We start from the raw sequence: 22,869 nt of genomic DNA, 5'->3' as shown, positions 1-22,869 counted from the left end.
CTCAAAGTTGAATTAGATAACTCAGGCAATACTTGCATGTATTTCTTCTTTCTAATCTCTCTCAAAGTTTCATTAACCTTTTTTTTTTTAACTAGTTCATGCTCCATTTGGTTGCATAATGCTATGTGAAAAAGGAAATGGTCATTTATTTCATAACTCTCACAATTAACCATTTTCGATTTTGGCCCTTTCATGATCCAATTTTAAATTCATCTTCTTCAATCCATATTACAAAGTTTTATTTCATATAAGAAGTATACAATCACTCCCTTGTTTCCTCTCTCAGTGAATATAAACTACATATATCAGAAATCCACTTTCGAAACGAACACGGTCACAAACCCGCAAAACCCAAATGCAATAGGTACGTACCATAGCTGAGGGCTCAAAGCTTTTTAATGAATTCAATGATATAGGTATTGAAAGCAGAACACACTACTCTGAACCCTTGAAATCCGGCCCCTTTAGCCAAGGCCTCAAACTCCTTTTCGGTCCTCTCTTTCCCACCAGGATTATGAGCCAACATGATAACGTCAATGTGGATGACTCCCTTAGCAGCAAGGCTAGTGTCCGGGGCTACAGGAAGAATGCATTCAGCAAGAATCACCTTTCCATTGTCTGGAAGAGCAGCATAGCAGTTCTTCAAAAAATTCGAGCAGTGCTCATCACTCCAATCGTGACATATCCACTGTACGTAGGAGCACACACATGTCAATAACATAAATCAAGGATAGAATGCCTTTGACTAACCAAATTTTCTTATAATTTCATTTTCACTCTATGATTCATGTACTAGTTAATACAATTGTTTGCACACCCTATAGTTGAATTAGACTGTAAAGTTTAGTGCTAGTGGTGCCTTCCAATTGTCAACTATCAATTGCACCATTGAAGTTTTATAAAACTGGACCCAACTAAAAAGTCAAGCAAGTATGTGGGTAAGAAAGTCAAAGGATCTCGGGTAAGTTTAAACCCACCTTCATGAAAATGGCATCTCCTTTAGGAACACTAACAAACATGTCTCCCCCAACATGCTCCACACCTGCAGCCAACACTCATATCTAGCCCATGAGATCATTATTAAACCCAAAAAACATTACAAAAAGAATAGCATTATAATGCATTATACAGGGTTTTAGTTTGGGAATCAAGTATTACATATTAAAAAAAAAAACTTTACAATTGACCACCAATCTGCATGCAACAACCCTCCAGAAAAAGTCTTTAACTTATTAAAAACAAAGGTCTAAATAGGCAGGCGCTTAACTCTACTTTGCCATATAAAAGATAGCTTAAGTTAAGCATACAAATAAGTATATGGCTTTACTAATGGACAAGAAACATCATTATAATAATAATTAAAAAAAAAAAAAAAAGCATTATGCTGCGGTACATATGGTTTTAGTTTGGGAATAAAGTAATAAATATAAAAAAGACTTTAGAATAGGCCACTGCCCACCAGTCTGCATCCAACAACCCTCTTGAAAAGTCTGATTTACTAAAGACAAAGGTAATAGGCAAGCGCTTAAATCTACATTGCCATTATAAAATATAGCTTAGATTAAGCATACTATCAACCATATGACTTTTACAATAGATACTATAGATTTGAACCTATGGACAAGAAACTTTGTCAGATGAGATAACTTGAAACTACTTAATTTAATATATGACATAAATAAAAATAAAATAGTGTCAATACCGGGATAAGATGGTGCATCCTCGATCACGTGGGGCAAATCAAAATTGATGCCCTTAATAGAGGGGTATTTTGCGACGATCATGCTAAGGACAGCTCCAGTACCACCACCAACATCAACCACTGATGTGAGACCCTCAAAGCCTTTGTAGGTCTCCAATATTTTCTTCATGGTAATGGTAGAGTGATCAGACATTCCCTTGTTGAATACCTTGTTGAATCTAAGATCTTTACCATGATACTCAAATGAGGTCATTCCATGGGCCTTGTTAAATGGAATCCCACCTTCAAGAACTGCATCTTTCAAGTAGTACCTATAGAAAATAGAATTAGTCAATTAAGTGAAAATTTTAGTTTTCTACTTTTCTTTGGCTGGAAGGTGAATGAATTCTCATGTAAAATGCCAAAATGTCTATGCAATACAATACACGTAGATGACAAAGTACCATCTTTTTCCAACTTTTACATCAAATACAAGGCCTATCTTTATTTAATAGTAGTTGACAGTTAAAGTCCTAGTTTTTTCTCAAAAAAAGAAGTCCTAGTTTGGTATATACCGTTGTTAATGCTCAAAGATCTAACGAAGCATGGACAGGTCATAAACATCAAGTCATGAAGCTAGTGTGAATTGAAAGTGAAAGGTGAGTCCATTATTGAGGCCAGAAAAGAAGAGCTAGTGTGAAATGGTGGACTTTTCTTAATTACAAACCTGATCCATAGCATTCAAAAATGCAAAACCAAACCTTTCTTTCATTATTTTTTTTTTCAATTTTTCTTCACCTCTTCTAGAAAAAAATCTTATGATTATGATACATGCATCATCTTTCTCACATCGTATGGATCCCACATAATTATAGGTCCACGTACTAGGAGATGGATGATACATATTTTTTTTAATGATACATAAATCCAATACTATAGATAATTGTTACTTCTTTTATAGGAACCTGTGAAATCTATACACCATAAAAGGGAATATACATATGGAAAATTCTTAGCTTACATTACTAGTACAATGTGTTTTTTTCAGAAGATTACTAGTAAAATGTAAACCTATAAAAGCCCTATACATATATCTAATATCTTTTCTTTAGAGGTTACATATATCTAATATCTCACACATAAGATACTTGGAATCATGTTGTGCAAATTGTTAGGTATAATGATTTGATGCATACAAAATAGAAGTTATGCACAGCCTTAGTAAAGCACTAAGCAGTAAGCAATCATTGGAATCATGTAAATGCCAATTGTTGGGTATAATAATTGAGGCATAGAAAATAGATCATGCTATGCACAGCCTTAGTAAAGCACTAAGCAGCAAGCAATTAGGAGATCATAGATGCAATGGTGGTTGATTGTTTTAGACTCCTAAGTGGAGGGTCCCCTATGCCCATCAGCATCTAGTGACTATCTATCCCACAAATCACCCTAAACATTTTTTAAGGGTCCCACTAAGGTTTTTCTTTCTAATTTTTCTTTGCAAAGTGTCGCATAAAGAAAGAGAAAGAAACAAAGTACAACTTATTAGTAGTCCTAATAGTAATGTTATGCTATTAATTATAAAAAGAGTGAAAATCACTCTGACTAATCTAAAGGGACTTAAAAATTGTTGATCATGACTCATGACTTCATTTATATATATCACAATCCACCACCCAATCCAAGTTGGTTGAAGCAACTACTTGGCACGGCAACTTGCCTAGCGATAGACAATAGTATACTCCAAATCCAATTGATTGTATATTATTATCCCCAAATATATAAAATAAAAAAAATTTTGACTCGCAATCCACCTTGGTATATTTAATGTTGCCGCCATATCTTTTGTTTTGTTTATTTATTTATTATAAAATTTTAATCTATGATTTTAGAGATTTTATCAATTTAGCTCTAAAACTCGATAGACACAATATTAATAATTTTTTAATTTAATTTTTTATTTGATTTGAAAAAAATGGATAGCCTTATTTAAACTGAATTTATTTTATATGTTTTTTCATTTGAAAATTGAAAGACAATAAACCCTTTTTTTTTTTTTTTTTTTGTCTTTTAAGGATTGCTTGAGGTACTGCGGCTGGACGTAATAAGATTAAGCATCAACTGTACTTTTTTATTTACCAAAAAAAAAAAAAAAGATTTGGCACCCACCAACAACTCAGGGAAAAAGATAATAAAAAAAAAAAAAAAAAGTTACAAAGGCCATTTTCAAGGGGCGGGCCCTTTATATTTTTCTTTAAAATAAAAAAAAAAACCTTTAAAATTATAAAGGATGATTTTTCCAAGTTTCAAAAATGTTGGTGGGGCCCTTTTACCAACCCATTGAATGATTCACAAGTTTCTATTTTTTTTTTTTTTTTAAAGAAAAAATATATATTGGTCATCACTCGTCACTAAACCCAAGAGACAGGACTCCAACCTGTACAGACCGAGGTAAAGGTAAAGGAAAATTATATGAACAAACTATTCATATATTCAAACTTCCTAATCATTTGATGACGGAGGTGTTTTTTAGTAGGAAAAAAAAAATGGTTAGAGGCACCAGTGTAGCTTTCTTGAGCATTATTATAGTAGCATCCTAATGATCTCGAGTTAAAATCAACTCTGTGTATGCAATGATACAAGGAGAGACCTCGTTGTGCATGCAAATGCAACCCATTAAAAACAACATCAAGAATACATTACTATTTTTCATTATAATGAATTGTTGAAACAGACCCACTTCTCTCCATTGATTGAAAGTGAATAATTTCTCAGACGACATAGGAGAAAGGCTTCTCTGTTCAGCTTAAAAAGAATGACAGTGTGACTCTTTTAAAATCAAGGAATAATTTTTTTTTTTTTTTTTAGGAATAAGTAGAAAAGAAAGTGTGACATGTATTTTATTATCAACTATTAGCCCAATTAATCAATAATTTCAATTCCACCAGTTTATAAAATTATTTAACTGATGTTTAAGAAATATTTTTAGAATATTTTTATAAAATTTATCAAAAGAAAAAAAAAAGGGTATCAAAATTTTTCTAAAATCATTTATAAACTGGACCCATTTGTCCAAAAAAAAAGAAAAAGAAAAAGAAGAGGATGAGATTGAGAAGAGATTACCAGCTCTCCATGAGGACCTTATCTTGATTCATGAGAGAGAGAGCAGCAAGAGACACACCTTCTTCATTCTTGGTCAAGAACTTACACACAGGAGCTGTACCATACAGCCTCTCAATTTTCCCATCAGGGAGTGTGCGCAGAGAGTATGTGAGAACAGAGTAGCTAGCCAGGAGCCTCAATATGCGGTCCACAATCACAGGTGCATCTGGGTTTTTTGTAGGGAGCTGGGAAGCAATCTCTGCAGGAGAAAGGTAAGCCCCCGGTCCAGCCTTGGCTATGATCTCCAAGAGATCAAGTTCTATGGCAGATTTAAGGACCATGGGGAGCACTGAAGCACTGGCTAGTTGCATGGCAAAGAGGTTGGCTTCTTCATCTGAGACTTGGGTTGGAGTCATCTGGGTTTCGCCACTTGAGCCCATTTTTTTGCGGCTTGGGTATGTGGGTTTTGAGTATGAATAAGAAAAGCTAAGTGAGAGAGAGAGAGAGGTTTGAGAAGATGAGTATATGCTATGACAAGGCTGGAATCGTTAATATATATGGTTTTTCCTCAACCACCACCAAGCATTTTGACTCTACAGCACCAACTATTTGACCTTTGTCTCGGTAATCGTTTGAGAGTACTATAGAAATATTTGATGAGATTCATAATTTATATGAGATTGGAAGTATATTTTTATGTCCTTTGTTATATTTTTTACTTCAAAAGAGGAAAAAAAAAAACTTTTACTCGTTAGTCTTTGTTTTTTTTGCTACTTTGTTAATATCAACTCTTGGTCTTTAGCATATACTCACCTCTGTCTTAAAAAATTTTATAAAAAAAAGGGTGTCACAACCTTTGATTGGATTATTTCACTTTTTGTTCAGGAGAAATTGAGATATTCCAAATATTTTAAGAACTAACTGTGGTGGTTTATTTTTATAACCTCTAAATTTATGTTACATAAACCCAACACCCAGGTACTATATTTCAATTTTCTTTTCCATAGTATTAACTCTAGGTCTTACTTTTAGAAGGGCTGAAGAAATAATCTAACCACTATATATATACTTTCACATTGCAAAAAAAAAAAAAAAAAAAAAAACCCAGTATATATATACACGCACTAGACATTTAAGATGTCTTATAAATCCAAATCTATTACTTTTAGAAGAAGTATTCTTAATTTCTTACCTTTGGTAATACATTTAAAACTAGATATTTAAGACGCCTTATAAATCCGAAGTATATTACTTCTAAAAGAAGTATTCTTAATTTCTTACTTCTAAGGCATTTAAAACTAGACATTAGGAGCTCTCATAAAGCCGAAGTCTATTACTTTAAAAAAAAATATTCTTAATTTCTTACTTTTAAGACATTTAAAACATCTATTAAAACTGATAAAGAGTTATTATCAAAAGCAGATGCTTTAGGTAGAAACTCTCTTTAAAAAAAAAAAAAAAAACTATTAAAACGCTTCTCATTGCTCTCCAGAGTAGATGAGTGATTGGTCTCCAAAGTAGAATTGCAAATTTTGTAGAAGAAAAAAAAAAAGGACAAAAGACTGAAGTTTATAGGCATCCTTTGCACCACTAATCCTCACATCTAAGGGTGTTCACCAAATTGCACAAACCGCAAAAATTGCACCAAAACCGCCCGTAAAATGGCATAACCGCACCGCACTACAAGTAATAGTGCACCGCACCGCACCACACCTCATGGTGCAGTGCGGTTTGCGGTTTTATCATAAGAAAATTGCACTGCACCGCACCCTCTCTATATATTACTATATTTATTTATTTTAATATTAAATATATTGATAATGTTCGAAATCAGTAAGGTAGAATGGCCTGGCTTCGGTGGGCTGTTCAAGCGATTGATGGCCTGCAAGGAAGAGAATGCGATCAAAAGAGGAGACCGGAGAAGACCGGTCGAACCCCCTCCGATGGCGAAGTTAGATTTGTAGAAGAATAAGTTCCAAGTGTTTTGGAAATGTGTCTGAGAGAAAAGACTTACCTCTGTCGGGTCCAGACCGGTCTCTTATATAGGGAGCCAGGGGCGGTTATTTGTTCGATAACCTCCCCAGGTTTTGTGGAATCCAACAACTCCGGAGTAACCTCCCTCAACGGATATAAAATGGTAACTGCTAAATGGAGGTTAATTTATTCGAAGGGTTTGTCGAGATAGTTGAGGGTTGCTGAAAGTCTAAGTGTTGAGGGTTCGTCCGTCTGGTGTAGGGTGGTTTAGTCGTCCAAGGATATTTGACGACTTCTCATGGACGAACCTCATGGACGATCTTTTCGTCCTTGGGAGACTTAAACTTATGGAGTGGTGCTATTATTTAATGGACGTCTCTCCTTCTTCTGGGTTGACTCTTGGATCAATCTGCGCTGTAGGCTCTGGACGAACCCTTTGGACGAGCTGGAGATGGATTATTTTCCGCTTCTCTATCAGTTGCCCCTTTGTTCAAAGGGTCGTCCAGGACATCGTTGTGATTTTGGCTAAATTTCACTTTTTCGTACGCCACGTGTCGCGAGACTGTTGGTTGGCCAGTCCTGTCGATCTCGTTTCCCAAAAGAATCGCCACGTGTCTGTCTCTGAGTGGCGAACGTCGTTTCGTTGACCCTGTTGCTGGGGCCTATAAATAGTACATTCTCTTTCATGCCCCTCACTTTTTTCCTCATTCTCTCTTCTGCCAATTCGTCCAAGATTCTCGTCTAGCTCTCGTCCTAGTTTCATCAGGTATTTCTTCTTTTTTTTTTTTTTTTTAGGCTCTCATTTTAAGTCTTCTACATTCCAAACATGTCTTCATCGTCTAGTTTAGAGAGAGAGATAGACGACTACCTGGACGGCTCTGAGAGTGAGGGTAGTATAAGTAGTTCGTCCTGTAGTGATTCCTCAGACGAGCATTACTCGTCTGGGGTTCCTGGCATTCCTTTAGAGGAATTTCAGGAACAACGACGTAGGGCAGCTTCTGGATCTAAGGCTAGTTCGTCCAGAGAGCCATCTAGTCCTCCTCAAGACGAGGAGGAGGACGAAGAGGATGTAATCTATAGTTGTGCCCCAGAGGTAGCATCCACCTTAGACGGCGCTAAGTTAAAAACTCTTGTAGATAGATACCAAATCCCTAAAGAGCTTAACCCTCGTCTACCCCAGCCTGGTGAATGGTGTTGTTCCCCTTCCTCTGGCTTAGGGGTATATACTTCTTACCTATTAGCTGGCCTTAGGTTTCCCTTAAACTCTTTCTGCAGAGAACTCCTCCAAAGGTTGGGTATTGGGCCAAACCAGCTCAATCCCAATGGCTGGAGGACGATTGTTGCCATGCAAGTATTATGGCGTGAGGCATTGGAAGGGAACCGTCCAATTACAGTGGACGAGTTCCTTTACTGCTATAAACCCTCAGAGATCAAAAAATCTGCTGGGTTCTACCAGTTTTCGTCCAGAGGTACATATTACAGTTTAATAACGGGCCGTAGTTCGTCTGACCGGCTTTGGAAAAAAGAATTTTTTATTATTTCTGGAAATTGGGCTGGGGACCCAGCTGATGTGGGTATTCCCCTCTTCCCACCTTTTACCAGCCCTCTAGGTCGTCTTCGTCCTGAGGGTATGTCTTTCTTTCCATTTTACCCTGTTTGTCCCTTAAAATTTCTTATCTGTTACTCGTCTAACCATTTATCTTGGTGATGCAGCTGTTGTTCGTCCACGCTTGGACAAGTTTTCCTTGGACCGGATAGACGTGGTTCGCACCTTTCCAGGAAGGACTTTCCACGACTTAGTTACTCTTAGTCGTCTAGCAACTTGGGGACTTGGTCCACTTCCTACGGCTGAGAACCTAAGTCACGAGGAGGTCACTCGTCGAAGTAAGTGTCGTCCATAATATTCTATTATTTCAGCTCTTCTTTTTTTTTTTTTTTTTTTTTTAATTTTTCTGATTAATTTTTCTCGTCATAGGGATAAGCACAATGAGGGAAAACAAGGAAAAAACAGTGGCTAGCGGGGACGAGGATGTTGCTGCTCCAACTCCCAAAGTGGCTTCCGTCCAGGCTGGGAAGAGGAAGTCCAAGGGTATTTCAAGCAATGTGGACCTGGACGACCTTCCCAGTCGTCGTGGCCACAAGAAGCAAAAACTAAGTAAGAATTCCCTTCCCAAGGTTCCAAAGTTCGTACCACCAACAGTGAACTTGGACGAGCCTGTGGACGTGGAGCCCGTCCAAATAGTTCATCCTGTCCAGTCTGATCCTCCCCCTGCTCCCAAAACTTCTTACAAGCCTAGCCCGTCTGAGCCTTCTGATCATCCCTCTAATTTGGTTCTGGACGAGGGTTATGCATGGAGGACGTTCAAAGGGATCGTCACTGATCATGAAGTTAACGAATGTTACAACATGTCAGTGAAGGAGTTTGAGCGTTCTGGCATCCATGACCTTTTCAAGGTAAGTTTTTTTTTTCTCGTCCTTGTGTGTAAACATTTAACTTTGAATGAAATGTCTAACTCCTTTTCGTCCAAATGCAGGCTATGTCAAAGTTTTATACAGCGACTTGCCAGGCCAAGGAGCTTGCTACAGAGGCCAAGACTGCCAAGGATAAGGCTAAGGAGCTAAGCCATGAGGTCTTATCCAAGAAGGGGGAGGTCATTAGGTTGACCGAGGACTTTAATCGTCTGCTGGGAAGCGAGACGAAGCTGAAGAACGATGTTGAGGAGCTCAAAGCTGACAACTTAGAGAAGGATACCCGCATCGTCCATCTAGAAGGACAAGTTGCAGAGCTTACCTCGTCCTTGGAGAAGGCACGTGAAGAAGCAATTGCTGCTTTTAAGAAGTCTGACGAGTATAAGAATCGTCTAGACAGTCATTATGCAGCTGGTTATGAAGACTTCCGTGCTGATGCAAAAGACGCGTATCCTGATTTGGACTTTAACTCGTTCAAGCTTCCTCTTGCTACAGAGAGTTCTGTGTTGCAGACGAGTTCCGAGGACGTCAACATCATGGACGATGCTAACACTGAAGTTACTCAGGACGAACCCAAGTGAAGTCTATTTCCTTAGAGAATTTGTTTTTATTTGCTTTTCATGGAAGTGCCCGTTGTTTTGGGCTTTTTACTTCTCCTTTTTTTTTTTTTTAATTTTAAAGCTCATGCAAGTACAATCATCTCGTCCAGGATTGTGGACGAGCTTTATATACATTCAAAACTAAATGGGTTTTTGGACGTTGGTCGTCCACCCTTTAAATGAAAGAAATGAATAATTCTATTTTCACTTCCATTGTTGCTTGAATATATATGTTTTCAGCTTTATGTATGAACTTTTTATTATTATATCAGCAATGTGGTTCGTCCATCTAGGAATTCAGTTCACCTCATCTTGGTCATGGGGGTGAATTTTATTACATCACCAAGATAAAGTATGTTGATTCCTTTGGCTAGATTTTCCATCATTCCGAAATTATGGACGATCATTTTGTCGTCCTGGATGATTAGACTTTTAGCGTTTCTCGTCCAAGGTAATGGATTGTTAAGCTAATTTTGAAGTCTTGGCTCGTCTGCGTTTCGGACGAATACTTTTGGGAATTCATCTCGTCTTGGGGTCTAGACGAGTATGCCCTTTTCATCTCGTCCCATGTTCTGGACGGATGAATCATGCTTTATTTTTCGCATGGGTTTCATCTCGTCCTGTGTTCTGGACGGATGGACTTATGTATTTGGGTTTCATCTCGTCCTATGTTCTGGACGGATGGACCTCTGTATTTAGGTTTCATCTCGTCCTATGTTCTGGACGGATGAAACTTGCTATGTATTTAGCTTGGGTTTCATCTTCGTCCTATGTTCTGGACGGATGAACCTCCGTATTTTAGCTTAGGTTTCACCTCGTCCCATGTTCTGGACGGATGAAACTTTTCATATTTCCTTTGGAGAAAGGTTTATGGACGATATATCCTTGCGTCCAAGGATTTCATTCGTCCATGCTTTCTTTTTGCGGATCAATCTGAATGAACATATAAGGATTCCAATAATATATTTGAAAACAATATATATATATTTGAAAACCCAAACTTATGTAATCATTCGTCCACAGGCATGGCACATGCTTATTAGCTAGTGCCTTATTGAATTTAAAAATACAAACCAATTCGTCCATGAATAGCACAAAAGTGAAAACACTAATGTACCTTCTAGGGGATTATTAAAATACTTAAAAACACTTAACAGTAGTAAAATACTTCTTCTCGTCCATACATCTCGTCCAAGGACATCGGTGAAGAGTCAGCACTTATTGATGGTACTTCCTGAGGTGCTCAACATTCCAAGGGTGTTCCAGCCTCCGCCCATCCAAAGCTTCCAAATAATAGGATCCTTGCCTTTTGCAGTTGACAACCCTATAAGGTCCTTCCCAATTTGGGCCAAGTTTCCCGTAGGCTGGGTTTCTTGTTGCCAAGGTAACCCTCTTCAAGACAAGATCTCCAATGTTGAAACGCCTAGGCTTTACCATAGCATCATATTGTCTTGCCATGAGATTCTTGTACCTTGCTGTCCTTTGTTCTGCATCCATCCTGACCTCGTCCATAAGGTCAAGGTTAAGACGGAGCTGTTCGTCATTTTCTTCAGTTTGGTACTTTCTGACCCTGTGGCTCGTCATGTGTACTTCTGCTGGTATAACTGCCTCGCTTCCGTAGGCTAGCTTAAAAGGAGTTTCTCCTGTTGGAGTTCTCGCTGTAGTTCTATAAGCCCATAAAACACCTGGTAATTCATCCGGCCATATCCCCTTTGCCCCTTCGAGCCGAGTCTTGATGATCTTTAGCAAGGATCGGTTCGCTACTTCTGCCTGGCCATTGGCCTGTGGATGGGAGGGTGAGGAGTAATGGTTCTTCATTCCAAGCTGTTCACAAAATTCCCTGAAGGGTGTGTTGTCAAACTGTCGTCCATTGTCAGACACTAGTACTCTAGGTACTCCGAATCTGCATACAATGTTCTTCCAGACGAAGTTCTTGACATTCTGCTGTGTAATTTTGGCTAAGGGTTCGGCTTCCACCCATTTCGTGAAGTAATCTATTCCCACCACCAGAAATTTCATTTGCCGAGTTTCAGTCGGAAAGGGCCCCAAAATATCTAGTCCCCATTGTGCGAAAAGCCAAGGGGCCATCATTGGCGTGAGATATTCTGCTGGCTGTCTGGGAATGTTACTAAAGCGTTGGCATTGATCACAGACTTTGACATATGCTTTAGCGTCAGCTTGGATGGTTGGCCAATAGAATCCACTTCGGATGACTTTATGGACGAGTGATCTGGCTCCCGAATGGTTCCCGCATGCTCCTTCGTGAACTTCCCTCAACATGTAATTTGCCTCTTCTGGAGCCAAACATCTTAAGAGAGGCTGGGAAAAACCTCTCTTATATAACACCTCGTCCATAAGCACATACCTTGCTGACTTGACCCTGAGCTTTCTAGCTTCATCCTTCTCTTCTGGAAGCATTCCGTCCTTTAAGTATGACACTATCGGGGTCATCCAATTTCCTTCTCCCTCTATCTGCATCAGTTTTGGAAGGTCTATGCTTGGCATGTAGTGTACATCATTCATCTCGTCCAAGGCCTCATTCGCAGATGCTTCCTTCGCCAGAGTATCTGCCTCCACATTCTCTTCCCTTGGGATTTGAACAAAATCTGCTTTTTTGAATTTCTTCACAAGGCGTACTACCTTCCTTAGATATTTCTTCATTCTGTCTTCCTTGGCTTCACATGTCCCATTGACTTGGCCTATGACCAGTTGAGAATCTCCCAGGTCAAGTATTGAGTCTGCTTCTACGGACTTGGCCAGTTCCAACCCCTTTAAAAGGGCTTCATACTCCGCTTCATTGTTAGTAGTCTGGTATTGCAGACGGGCCTTGTATTTCAATTTGTCCCCTTCTGGCGACTGCAAAACAACTCCTATTCCTCCTGCATATAATGTAGACGATCCATCAACATGGACGACCCATTTGTTGTTGTCATCGCCTTCCCCCAGGTCTTCATAACATGGAGTGAACTCCGCAATGAAATCTGCCAAGGCTTGAGCCTTTATTGCACTTCTCGGTTGATACCGAATGTCGAATTCACTAAGTTCAACTGCCCATTGAACGAGTCGTCCTGCGGCTTCCAGCTTGTTCATTGCCTTCTTAAGCGGATGGTCCGTCATGACATTAATGATATGAACTTGGAAGTAATGTCTTAACTTCCTAGAAGCCGTTATTAGTGCGAAAGCCAATTTCTCCATGAGCGGATATCTTCCCTCTGCTCCTCTGAGTGCCCGGCTAGTGTAGTACACCGGCTTTTGTATTTTCCCTTCCTCTCTGATTAAAGCTGAACTTACGGCATGTGGGGACACCGCTAAGTATAGGTACTGTTCTTCTCCTTGCACAGATGGACTTAATAATGGGGCCGTTGTAAGATAATCTTTCAGGTCTTGGAAGGCCCTTTGGCATTCGTCCGTCCACTCAAATGCCTTCCTGAGGACTTTAAAGAAAGGTAAACACTTATCTGTGGCTTTTGAAACAAACCTGTTCAAAGCGGCAACTCGTCCTGTGAGGGATTGGACTTCCTTGATGCTCTTCGGTGGCTCCATGTTCAATATAGCCTGGATCTTATCCGGATTTGCTTCAATTCCTCTTTGCGAGACCATGAACCCCAGAAACTTTCCCGACGACACTCCGAATGCACACTTGCTTGGGTTCAACTTCATCTTATATCGCCGAAGTGTTTCGAAGGTTTCCTGTAGGTCATCTAGATGGCTTCCCTCGTCTATGCTCTTCACAAGCATGTCATCGACATAAACCTCCACATTCCGTCCTATCTGTGGACGAAACATGTGATTCACTAACCTCTGATAAGTTGCCCCTGCGTTCTTCAAGCCGAAGGGCATTACTTTGTAGCAAAACAAGCCTTGGCTGGTAATGAAGGAAGTTTTCTCCTGATCAGCTTCATCCATCCTGATTTGATTATATCCTGAGAAGGCATCCATGAAACTCAGCAACTGATGGCCAGCAGTAGAGTCCACCAATTGATCAATGCGTGGTAGAGGATAACTATCCTTGGGACATGCTTTATTCAAGTCCGTGAAGTCTACGCACATTCTCCACTTTCCATTAGCTTTCTTCACCATCACCACATTGGCTAACCAATCCGGGTAATAGACTTCCTTGATGAACTTTGCTGTGGTCAGTTTTTGAACCTCTTCCTTGATTGCTTTGTCCCTCTCGGGAGCGAATACCCTCTTCTTCTGACGGATGGGCTTAAAAAAGGGGTATACATTCAACCGATGAGTGATCACACTTGGGTCGATTCCTGGCATGTCGTCGTGACTCCATGCAAAAACGTCGATACTTTTTCTCAGGAACTGGATGAGGTCTTCTCTTGCCTTCTCCTTCATACATGTTCCAATTCTGGTAAATTTCTCTGGATCATCTTCTTGCAAGAGAACATCTTCCAACACTTCCGTGGGCTCTGCAATAACTCTTCTTTCCTCGATGCTCATTGTCTGCACCTGTTCGTCCAAAGCCATCATGGCTAAGTAGCATTCTCTAGCTGCCAACTGATCTCCTTGTGCTTGTCCTATCCCGTACTCCGTAGGGAATTTGACTGATAGATGGTAGGTCGAAGTTACCGCCTTCCAACTATTAAGAGTGGGTCTTCCAATAATGGCGTTGTATGAAGATGCACAATCTACCACAAGGAAATTGATTTCCTTGGTTATCTGTTGCGGGTATGACCCTACCACAACTGGTAATGTAATGGTACCCACAGGCTGCACCTTCATTCCTCCAAATCCTATCAGTGGCGAGCATGCTGGACGAAGTTGATCTCGTCCAAGCCTCATCTGTTGGAAGGCGGGGTAGTACAATATGTCTGCTGAACTTCCGTTGTCAACTAACACTCTCCTGGTTGTATAATCTGCAATGAGCAGTGTAATGACGATCGCATCATCATGCGGGTGATGGATCCTCTCAGCATCTTCGTCGGTGAAGGAAATGGTTGGCTCGTCCATTGATCTCGTCCTTGGTGTTCGTCCAGAGAGCTGGACGCTTTGTACCGCTTTGAGATACGTCTTCTTTGACTTGGAAGATTGCCCCGTCGAGTTCCCTCCAACGATAATCCTTATTTCTCCTAGTGGGGGCCGGGATGACTCCTCCATTTTGCCTTTCAGCTTCTCATCTGTACGATCCCTTCCAACAAAGTGCTTCAACTTTCCTTGTCTGATAAGGTTCTCTATTTGCTGTTTTAGGTCATAACACTCATCCGTGTCATGCCCATGGTCCCTGTGAAAGCGGCAATATTTGTTCTTATTGCGCTTGTTGGGATCCCCTTTCATCTTCTCTGGCCATTTTAAAGCAGGATCGTCTTTGATTTGCATGAGCACCTGATTAAGTGGAGCATTTAGGGGCGTATAGTTCTGGCTTCTTCCCGAGGGACCTGTCTTCCTGCTATCCCGTTCCTTCCTATCTTCCGTCCGTCCCTTCTTTGGACGTGGGGCTTGTTCTGAGTGTCGAGCTGGGTGCGCTTCCATCCTTTCAGCTCTTTTCCTCTTCTTGGCTATGATTGCATCTTCTGCATTCATGAAGTTCTGAGCCGAATGGACGAGCTCGGCCATGGTTTGAGGCTCCTTCTCATATAGCTTGTGGATAAATAAATCCGAATTAATCCCGTTGTGGAAGGCTGCCAGTAGAAGCTTGTCGTCCACCTCGTCCACACTAAGGGCTTCTCTGTTGAAGCGAGTGATGAATGACCGCAGGCTTTCATTCTCCCCTTGTTCTATGGTCAGCAAGCTGGACGAAGAGCGCTTGTGCCTCTGTCCCCCGATGAAATTGTTAACAAACAATTTGCTTAACTCTTCGAAAGAACTTACGGAACTTGGGGGGATTTTACTGAACCAAACCCGTGCCGGGCCTTTAAGGGTAGTAGGGAAGGCTCGACACATGATTTCATCAGGGACCCCCTGAAGGTGCATTGTTGTCTTGAATGTTGCAATGTGATCGAAGGGGTCACGCGTCCCGTCATACGAGTCCAGGGAAGGTAGTTTGAACTTTGATGGTAGAGGGTGGCCATTGATGGAAGCCGTAAAAGGAGAGTCAGTCCTGTGGACCAAATCCTCTATAGGATTCGTTCTTCTCATGTTCTCCTTCATCTCCTCCATGACTTTCTTCATTTGGTCCATCTCCTCTTTCAGGTGTGGCACTGTCCGTGAAGTGGTGCCTCTAAACTGACTTCCAATCTCAGTATTCTGTGTGTCACCATGGCCTTGCGTCTGCCCTGCATGCTCCTCACGTGTCTGTCTCCTGTGAGTGATCTCCATCCTTAACTCCTGGTTTTGGCGAGTCAATTCCGCCATTGCAGCCGCCATGGATTGCATATTTTGAACGGAAGACGTTTGCATGACTGGTGCGGATTGGCGATCACGCTGAGGATCACTTGAAGTGCCTCTGCTTCCCTGACGGCCAGGGCTAGTAGCCCTCGACCTGGTCCTGACCATCCTAACCTTTTTGTTGCGGAAAAGAAAATCGCAAAACAACCTTCGCTTCCCACAGACGGCGCCAACTGATAATGTTCGAAATCAGTAAGGTAGAATGGCCTGGCTTCGGTGGGCTGTTCAAGCGATTGATGGCCTGCAAGGAAGAGAATGCGATCAAAAGAGGAGACCGGAGAAGACCGGTCGAACCCCCTCCGATGGCGAAGTTAGATTTGTAGAAGAATAAGTTCCAAGTGTTTTGGAAATGTGTCTGAGAGAAAAGACTTACCTCTGTCGGGTCCAGACCGGTCTCTTATATAGGGAGCCAGGGGCGGTTATTTGTTCGATAACCTCCCCAGGTTTTGTGGAATCCAACAACTCCGGAGTAACCTCCCTCAACGGATATAAAATGGTAACTGCTAAATGGAGGTTAATTTATTCGAAGGGTTTGTCGAGATAGTTGAGGGTTGCTGAAAGTCTAAGTGTTGAGGGTTCGTCCGTCTGGTGTAGGGTGGTTTAGTCGTCCAAGGATATTTGACGACTTCTCATGGACGAACCTCATGGACGATCTTTTCGTCCTTGGGAGACTTAAACTTATGGAGTGGTGCTATTATTTAATGGACGTCTCTCCTTCTTCTGGGTTGACTCTTGGATCAATCTGCGCTGTAGGCTCTGGACGAACCCTTTGGACGAGCTGGAGATGGATTATTTTCCGCTTCTCTATCATATATTATTAATAGTTTAATAACCCTAGTTTTCCAAAAAGAAAAAGTTTAATAACCCTAGCAAGTGTTGACTAGAAAAGCCAACCCAAAATAAAGAAAAACTAGCTAAATAATTTAAAACTTAGCCAAAAAAAGGGGAAAAATTAGTTTTGGGGTGAGTAGAAAAAGCCCAAAATTTGAAAAATATACCGACTTCAAACTGCATCTTATACATAGTATTGCACATGTGACTGCAAAAATGAGGTGCGGTACGGTTATAGTTTTGGCTAAACTCTAAACCACACCATACCGCACCGCATATGTGATCGCAAAAATAAGGTACGGTACAGTTATGGTTTTAGCTAAATCACATCGCAAAGTATGGTGCTAAAAATGGCCCAAAACCGCACCGCACTGCATCACACTGCGAATACCCTCACATCAAAAAGTAAAAAAAGATTTAAAAGAACTGTTATTTATTTATTTATTATTATTATTATTATTTTAAGAGTTTAAAAACCATAGAATGAGTTTTGTCAATATAACTTATTTTAGTTCGTTTTTAATTGGATAAGTTTGTTTGTTACCCAAAAAAAAAAAAAATTGATTCAAAATGGTATAAACTATTAAATATATTATCTGATTCAAATTTTAATTATTCTCGTAAGGAAAAATAAGTATTATTGAGCTATAAAACTCTTAGCAAATTGGTTTTATTTTTTAGTTCGATTTATATAAGTAATTTTCCAAACATCCGAGCTTAAATAGTAGCTTAGCAAGAAACAAAAATATATATGGAAATTGTGGCCACCGATACTCCTCCAGTCCTTTGGTAACCTTTACAATTTAGTGAGCGTTTGGGGAGTGTTTATTCTTGCGTTTTCATTTCCACGTTTTGCCTTTTTTTTTTTTTTTTTTTTTTTTTTCTGCACGTGAACAGTAACCTCACATGGGTTCACTGTTCACATACTGTTCATATACTGTTCACGTATTAAAAATATTAAAAATGGGTCACACGATACTATTCACACATTTAAAAATTATTTTGCTACAGTACTTTTAGTTTCAACAACAATAAGCTCAATCCAAATGGACCCTTAGTGGCTAGTTTGTGCTTATCTTTAATTGACTTTTTACTCTCTTTTTTGCTCTTTTTTGCTTGAATAATAGACACTTTAGTCTGCTTCCTTCTCTAACCAACTTTGATTATTAAAAAAGAGGAATAAACTTGTGGTTAACTGGCTATTAATTTAGCTTTGGAATTAACTGAAACATGGTTGCTTTCTGTGACCGAAGAATCACTCCAGGATCTGAAATTCAAATCTGCTCAGGCCTTAATTGCACTAAGCCACATTTTTTAAGTTCTAGAAGACACACCTAATTAGATTTGCAGAAAACATCAATACGTGGAACAAAATGATGAGAGAAAAAAAAAGTTCGTAATCGCTATAAAATTCAAACTGAAATCTTCATTAAAAAAAGTCATTTTGACTTCCATTAAAAAAAAAAAAAAAAAAGTCAAAATGACTTCTTTAAAAACAAAACCCAAAAAAGTTCATCCAAAAAAAAAAAATTTATCTCAATAATTAATGAGTCACCAAACAAAAATTCATCATATGACTTGTAATACATAGGTTGAATACTTGCAACAAACATGAATTTTAGAACTTTTTTTATTATCATAAATATCTAATTTATTATTTTTATTAATTAAATAGCAGTAAGTGTTAGTTGAAATTAATTAAACCTAATATGTGGCTAGTTTTTTTTGACTAAATCAACTTATTACTAAAAAAATGTGAATAAATTACGTTTAATTCTCTCCAATCTAAACCAAATTTAATTGAGTTAATTTGATATTTTCTAACAAATTTTTTGATTTTATTTTTTATTTATTGATATTATTAACTATATCATTTTGCAAAACCATTCCTCAATTGCATTGCACAAGTTAGTGATTAATACAAATATTTTTTTAAATCATAGTTAGAACAATGCTATTCCATTAGTTTATACATCTATGGTACGTGTTCTGTTTATCAATTGAATAATATAGTATACAAAAAGACTAATTGTCTTTGGGAAAATTAGTTTGCAAGATTATTTAAAGCATATAAAATTTGTTGTCATTTCTTTTTAGCAATCAAACAAAGTGGTGGATATTTTTCTCATTTAAGGATACACAAGAAATAGTACGGTAGACCTTTTCCGTGAAGCTTTATGGCCTGTTTGGATCAAGAAGAGTAGAATAGAGTTAGTCAGAAATTAGTATAATATTCAATCAACTCTACTTTAATTGCCTCTACTCCACCTCCCACCCCTCAATCCAAAGAAGTTAGAATGTTTCTCAATTTTCATTTCCTAGTTTCCCAGAAAAATTCATGGGCAAAATTATTAATTATTAGTCACATTCCTAACTTATGATTGGGGAACCAAATTAGTTGGCGAGTGAAGTCAGTGGGCTCGACCAGAATATTGTACTAATTGTTATTGGATCATCCAACTATAACATCACTTAAAAAACAATTGTGGCTTGTTAGTTGCTCCATCATATCTTCACCTGTTTATTGATTTCTTGCAATCCACTTAATAACCTACCTTATTTTCTTAGAAATTAATCATTACAATATTGACTAGATTACTTATACTTGCTAATTTTCTAACTCATTGTCGGATTGCATTATTTCAATCTGCAGAAGGAAGAATGCTAAATAATACAATCCATGCATATATATGCTATGGTTTATCCAAGAAATTTGACGGTCCTTAGAGAATTATTTTTTCACTTCCATGAAAGGGTGCTTCGAAAGCTACATACATGGCCTCCACTACTGTTTTTAGTTCCCATTCTGAGAGTGCTATGCTTGTCCTAAAATGAAATAGGGTCACTGAAAAAAAGGGTACTGCAGGAAACAATAGATGCAATTGTCTAAAGTTTCCAAATAAAATAAGGCTCCCACTTATAAAAGAAATTATATATATATATATATAAATAATATATTTATCAATATATTTTAACCCCTTTCCTCTCCTTGTGTGTTTATTTATTAAAAATATATATATATATTTTAATTACAATTTTTTTTTTTTTTAGTCTTTTTTTTGGTCAATGACTCAGTAAAAGCTATTAGCTAGCCCCCACCCACAGGGCTACACTGCCTACACACTCACTAACCCAGTAACCCACCCACACGGGCCACACCCACACCCAATGTATGCCCAGTTACCCACTCAAATTAATAATTTTTCTTTTATGCAAGCTTTTACTTTATGAATTATTATAAATTATCACACTAACTAATAATTTGATGTATATTATATCAACTCAATTGTGTTATAGTAATACTAATTTATTAAATCATGTAATAAATTCATTTTTATTTGTAAAGGTTTAGACTTTAAAGTATAAAATGGTCATGGCTCTAAAAAATTTGCAATAATCAATTAGTAATTTTACATCTTAAAAAGTAAGGAAAATATATTTTAAATAAAATAATTTTAATAAACATTATTTAATTAATATTTAAATATAAAAAAGATCCCACTTAACATTTTTGCCTAACACTCTCAGCCGGCCTGAGCTTGTCTTTTGTGGACAAGTATGGCTTTTTATTGATTGGGTGGCATTGACATTTCAAATGGGATAACATCTCACCTAACCTTTAGAACTTAGATGTTAGAATTTAGGGAAAAAAAAAAATAGAAGTTGGAATTTAGAAATTAGAAGATAGAAAAAGACATGGATCGCAGCTATTGGCGAAGAAAAGTGTTAACAGGACTTGACCCCATCGTCTTTCTGGAAGCTTGCACAATGTTCTCCAAAACCATATAAATCCCAAGAAAATTCAGAACCAAATCTTCACCCACTTTCCCACCAACCCTGGATTCTTTTTCATATAGTATTTTTTATAATTAAAATATATAAGCTTAACTTGATAGCACAACTAACCCTCGGTCAAAATAGTGAATGTCTAGTATATTTTAGTATCAACTATCAACCTTTAAGATAATTTCAATCTCGCATTGAAGATGTCAAAATTTATATGAATTAGTTACCAACCCTGTTCACTTAAACTTGAATTTAGCATGATGTGGAGTGCCTTTAGGTAGATTAGGGCTATCCACACCACAGTACAACTTTTTTTTATTGAAGCATATAACTCGAACCAGCACACTCTTCAAATATCACGTGCTGAGACTCCTACCAATACGCCATGACCCAGATGGCGAATTATTATTTTTTAATTATAAACAAGAAAAGGTGACCATTTGATACAAATATTATTCTATTGCGTGTTAATTCATAGATTTTCTGGACAGACATCTGACTTTGGTTAGTTTCTACAATCGAGAGATGGTCATTACTCATTATGATATTCAGGTTTGGGTACGCAGGACGTGCCACCAGATCCATCATCTACAATTCTACATAGCCATGTACTAAGCAAAGAGGTCTTGCTTAGATGCTTAGTCGCAAATAACAACGAAGGGAAATGCCCAGAATTTGGTTTCAGCATTATTTTAAGCCTAGAGACAGTGGTCTTTACAGTGTAGTTTTCAATAGCTTATATTATGCTCTATAAAAAGCAGATTTCAAGATACGGCACCTGGCCTTGACTACTCAAAATTACTCATCTTTCTTTTTATTATTCCACCAAATCATATCATATGTAATACAAAAAGATATCGGTCTTATTCATCAAACTATATTGTTGTGCGATTCAATGAAAACATTATCATAAAAAAAACGTTTTAAAGAAAAGGACTGCAAGTTGTAGTTATTGCAATTTGAAGTTTCAATTATTGTGCTCTTTGTGTTCTCTTTAATCTTTATTATAGAAAGTGTGGTTTAAACTTTAAAGTTTACGCCAATAAGATTCATAATTAGAAAATTTTATTAATATAAAATTTTATTAATTTTATTTTAATAATTAATTTTTATATCACAATGGCATAGTGCTACTACTAATATATAAAATACAATCCTTTTATATATAAAACACATCTTTACCATTGACATCATTACAAATGGAATTAAAGTTTTCATCGAAAATATCCTCAAATGGTGTGTTCTAATCAGAATAATTATACTACAAGAGTTAAGATTTAAATTGACAAATTATCTGTGACAGTGTAATTTGAATTAAGATTGTAATTATGTCAATGAAAATTCAAATGTGAAGCTGCTAAAAGATTTGGCATCTGCAGGATTAATTTCGCTCAAGCAAGTCTTAGTTATCAATCATTCACACAAAAATTTTGTTCCAAAGTCTACCTAACACTTGCTTTAAAGATTTTGTTTTTTTGGCTGAATACTTACTTTAAAGATTTAAAGCTTGCTTGAGCACACTCTTTAGGAATAATGTTAGAGATACAACATTTTTTACAATTCACAACAGTTAAGTACTTAAGTTGACAATTATTTCCTATAAAAAAAAATTAAAAGTTGACAATTATTTTTTTTTTTTATTATTATTTTTAGTTTTCGTTTTCTAACTTGGATTTTATTTTAGTGCCAGCCATTGTTGAAATAAGAGGATACACATAGAGGCTTTTGGTTGTGGAGGTCAGCAGTCATTTTCGTTCTCTTGGAATTAGCTTGGGGTTTTTAGTTCATCATCAGCCTTTATGGCTAAGAAAGCAAATAGAGAAGGTTTTGGGTTCTTGAGCCACTGATCGATCCGTGAGGACTTTACAGAAAGAGTACAGAGATTTGTTTCTCTTGAACTTGATAGAGGCAAGATTGTGGGGTTTCACTCTCTGAGCATTTTCGTTGAAACAGTAAACACACAACATTTTGTTTGGTCAAAATAAGGAATAGAGGAGAAAGTATTTCCTGCACAGCTGCGCTGGATGTATGAGACGCATATCTCACTGACATATAGAGACGCGTGAGATCCACATGTCAGTGAGACATGTG

The 22,869-nt window shown here is 38.1% G+C and overlaps 2 protein-coding genes across 2 annotated transcripts; one reads left to right on the top strand and one right to left on the bottom strand.

Annotated features, from left to right (window-relative positions):
• Window positions 1–214: 214 nt before the first annotated feature.
• Window positions 215–5,403, bottom strand: LOC126700151 (caffeic acid 3-O-methyltransferase). The gene is made up of 4 exons (XM_050398166.1): window positions 4,805–5,403; window positions 1,703–2,013; window positions 978–1,042; window positions 215–688 (listed from the first exon to the last, which is right to left on the bottom strand). The coding sequence occupies exons 1-4, from the start codon at window positions 5,221–5,223 to the stop codon at window positions 386–388; spliced, it is 1,098 nt and encodes a 365-aa protein (XP_050254123.1). The 5' UTR covers window positions 5,224–5,403; the 3' UTR covers window positions 215–385.
• Window positions 5,404–9,084: 3,681 nt separating this feature from the next.
• LOC126700666 (uncharacterized) lies at window positions 9,085–9,807 on the top strand. The gene is made up of 2 exons (XM_050398876.1): window positions 9,085–9,211; window positions 9,292–9,807. Exons 1-2 carry the CDS (start codon window positions 9,164–9,166, stop codon window positions 9,805–9,807), a joined length of 564 nt encoding a protein of 187 aa, XP_050254833.1. The 5' UTR covers window positions 9,085–9,163.
• Window positions 9,808–22,869: the final 13,062 nt, after the last annotated feature.

This window comes from Quercus robur, chromosome 9 (genome assembly GCF_932294415.1).
Source record: "Quercus robur chromosome 9, dhQueRobu3.1, whole genome shotgun sequence".
Classification (NCBI taxonomy): Eukaryota; Viridiplantae; Streptophyta; class Magnoliopsida; order Fagales; family Fagaceae; genus Quercus; species Quercus robur.
This window is presented reverse-complemented; position numbering and strand designations above follow the sequence as displayed.

Coding starts and splice junctions, on each gene's coding strand:
- LOC126700151 (XM_050398166.1), bottom strand. CDS start 5,223: ATGGGCTCAAGTGGCGAAACCCAGATGACTCCAACCCAAGTCTCAGAT. Junction 2,014..4,804: donor AAGGTCCTCATGGAGAGCTG/GTAATCTCTTCT, acceptor TATTTTCTATAG/GTACTACTTGAAAGATGCAG. Junction 689..977: donor GAGATGCCATTTTCATGAAG/GTGGGTTTAAAC, acceptor TCCTACGTACAG/TGGATATGTCACGATTGGAG.
- LOC126700666 (XM_050398876.1), top strand. CDS start 9,164: ATGTCAGTGAAGGAGTTTGAGCGTTCTGGCATCCATGACCTTTTCAAG. Junction 9,212..9,291: donor GCATCCATGACCTTTTCAAG/GTAAGTTTTTTT, acceptor GTCCAAATGCAG/GCTATGTCAAAGTTTTATAC.